Source organism: Gavialis gangeticus, unplaced genomic scaffold, assembly GCF_001723915.1.
Source record: "Gavialis gangeticus isolate Ggan-Ray unplaced genomic scaffold, GavGan_comp1, whole genome shotgun sequence".
In the NCBI taxonomy this organism is placed as follows: Eukaryota; Metazoa; Chordata; order Crocodylia; family Gavialidae; genus Gavialis; species Gavialis gangeticus.
The window spans coordinates 61,062-62,833 of NW_017728973.1; the positions used below are offsets into that span (position 1 = coordinate 61,062).

At 44.9% G+C, this 1,772-nt stretch overlaps 1 protein-coding gene across 3 annotated transcripts in view; it reads right to left on the bottom strand.

Annotated features, from left to right (window-relative positions):
• The window catches only part of NBR1 (NBR1, autophagy cargo receptor), a 58,793-nt gene that overhangs the window by 44,592 nt on the left and 12,429 nt on the right, over window positions 1–1,772 (bottom strand). For all 3 annotated transcript variants that reach the window (XM_019505417.1, XM_019505424.1, XM_019505410.1), the window contains exon 3: window positions 1,538–1,600. In XM_019505417.1, coding sequence (XP_019360962.1) covers window positions 1,538–1,600 — 63 coding nt within the window. The remainder of the gene's footprint in view (window positions 1–1,537; window positions 1,601–1,772) is intronic.

Genomic DNA, 1,772 nt, shown 5'->3' on the forward strand with positions numbered 1-1,772 from the left:
TACACTGATACTTGACTGGGGTCTCTGCCATTTAAGAATCATTGGAATACAAGCAAACAACGCAGCTGCATCTACAGGAAGCAAGTTACTAAAGATTCCTTCTACTTTCTATACGTGCAAATACAGTCAAACCTTGCTCTCATTAGTACTGAAAACATTATGCCTAAATGCTAATCTAAATTAAATAGAAACCAAGCCATCATCCAAAGTTGGCTATTTATTTACCATATGCAGCATTAAGCGACTAACCTGCTGCTGTAAAAATAAGTTATTTAATCACTAGTAGTAATGCTTTTTCTAGCGAATGATTAAACTCCATTCTAAAATGCCATCAGATTAACAAACAAGAAGAGAGCCTATTTACACAGGCATGGCTTTAAGTGAAAAGGGTGATTTCTTCCTCATGAATTTTCTTGGAAACAGCAAATGTAGTGATCTTTTTAAAAAAGGAACGGTCTAATACAATACTCTAACAAAGACTTTCAGACATGTTTATGTTTTAGAAATTAAAAAAAAATCCATACTGCAGCATTCAAGTTTTATAAAAGCTTCCTTCTCATCTATAGAACCCTGTAAGTATTGAGGCAGAGAAGTTATGCCAGGCAGTTAGTTACTTGATAGGTACATGTAGAACCAAGCAATTTCTCATTGAGTCATTAATTCATATGGAGACGATGACATCTGATATGCTTAAATCTTTTGCAACTCTAATTCAGATCAAGTAAGTAATAGGGGTGTACCGATAGAGATTTTGGGGGCTGATATCGATAGCCAATTTTTAAGAAGGTGTATATGGCTGATTCAGATCCAATTTCTGATACAGCTGCATCCAGCTGGTAAGTCTGTTCTGGTGGAAGGGGAGGAGGGAGGAAAGGGGACTCTGGGGGGCAGATCAATGCCCCCCATGGTGAGGGAGGGAGCAAGGCTGGGGCAGCTTGCCTGGAGGGTGCGGGGATGGGGGAGGTGGCTCCCACTTCTGTGGACACCCCCAGAGGGCACAGGATGGGGGCAGGGGGGAGGGGATGCCCCCAGATCTGCATGGGGCAGAGCAGGCTGCAGCTGCAGGCTGGAGCCAGGGCAGTGCTGGGCTCTTCCCAGTGGGGACTGGGCTTCACGGGAAGAGGGGCTACAAGGGGGCTGCAGCCTCCGCAAATTTTGCTATGGCCCCCCCACAGCTCCCCCTCCCAGCACTGCTTCCAGCCACCCCAAGCGCACCCCCATCCTAACCCTTCCACTCCTGCTCCCGCCCCTTAAGTGCCAGGAAGAGCCTGGCGCAGCTCCAGTCCCAGCCTGGCGCAGCCCACCCCACCCGTGCTCAGCGGAGATCTATGCCCCCCCCACACTCACCATGTCCTCTGCACATGCCTATATAAAGAAAATTGCAGAGATACACCCACTACCTTCAGAGGGTGTTACAAATTGCCTCTCACCTTTCCAAAAATAAAGTAATGTCACAAGCCAACTGCTAGCTAATGATCTAACACTAAAATAGCCACAACTGGGGATATGCAGTATGAAAAATCACCTATACAAGTACCTCATCATTATCCTCATCCATATACTTAATTTGAATGTTGTTCAGGTCGAATGAAACTTTCACCTGAAAGAAAAAACAAAGATTGACACTTGACAGTTCTTAACTAGTCAGTCCCTTCCCTGTCCTCGCTCATTTAAAGCTCAATGAAGTTTTATGAAGTCCATTTTTCTGCAGTCCAGCAATGTCACTGCCTCTTCTTCAGCCATTATACAGTTTAATCATCCAATAACAAAAC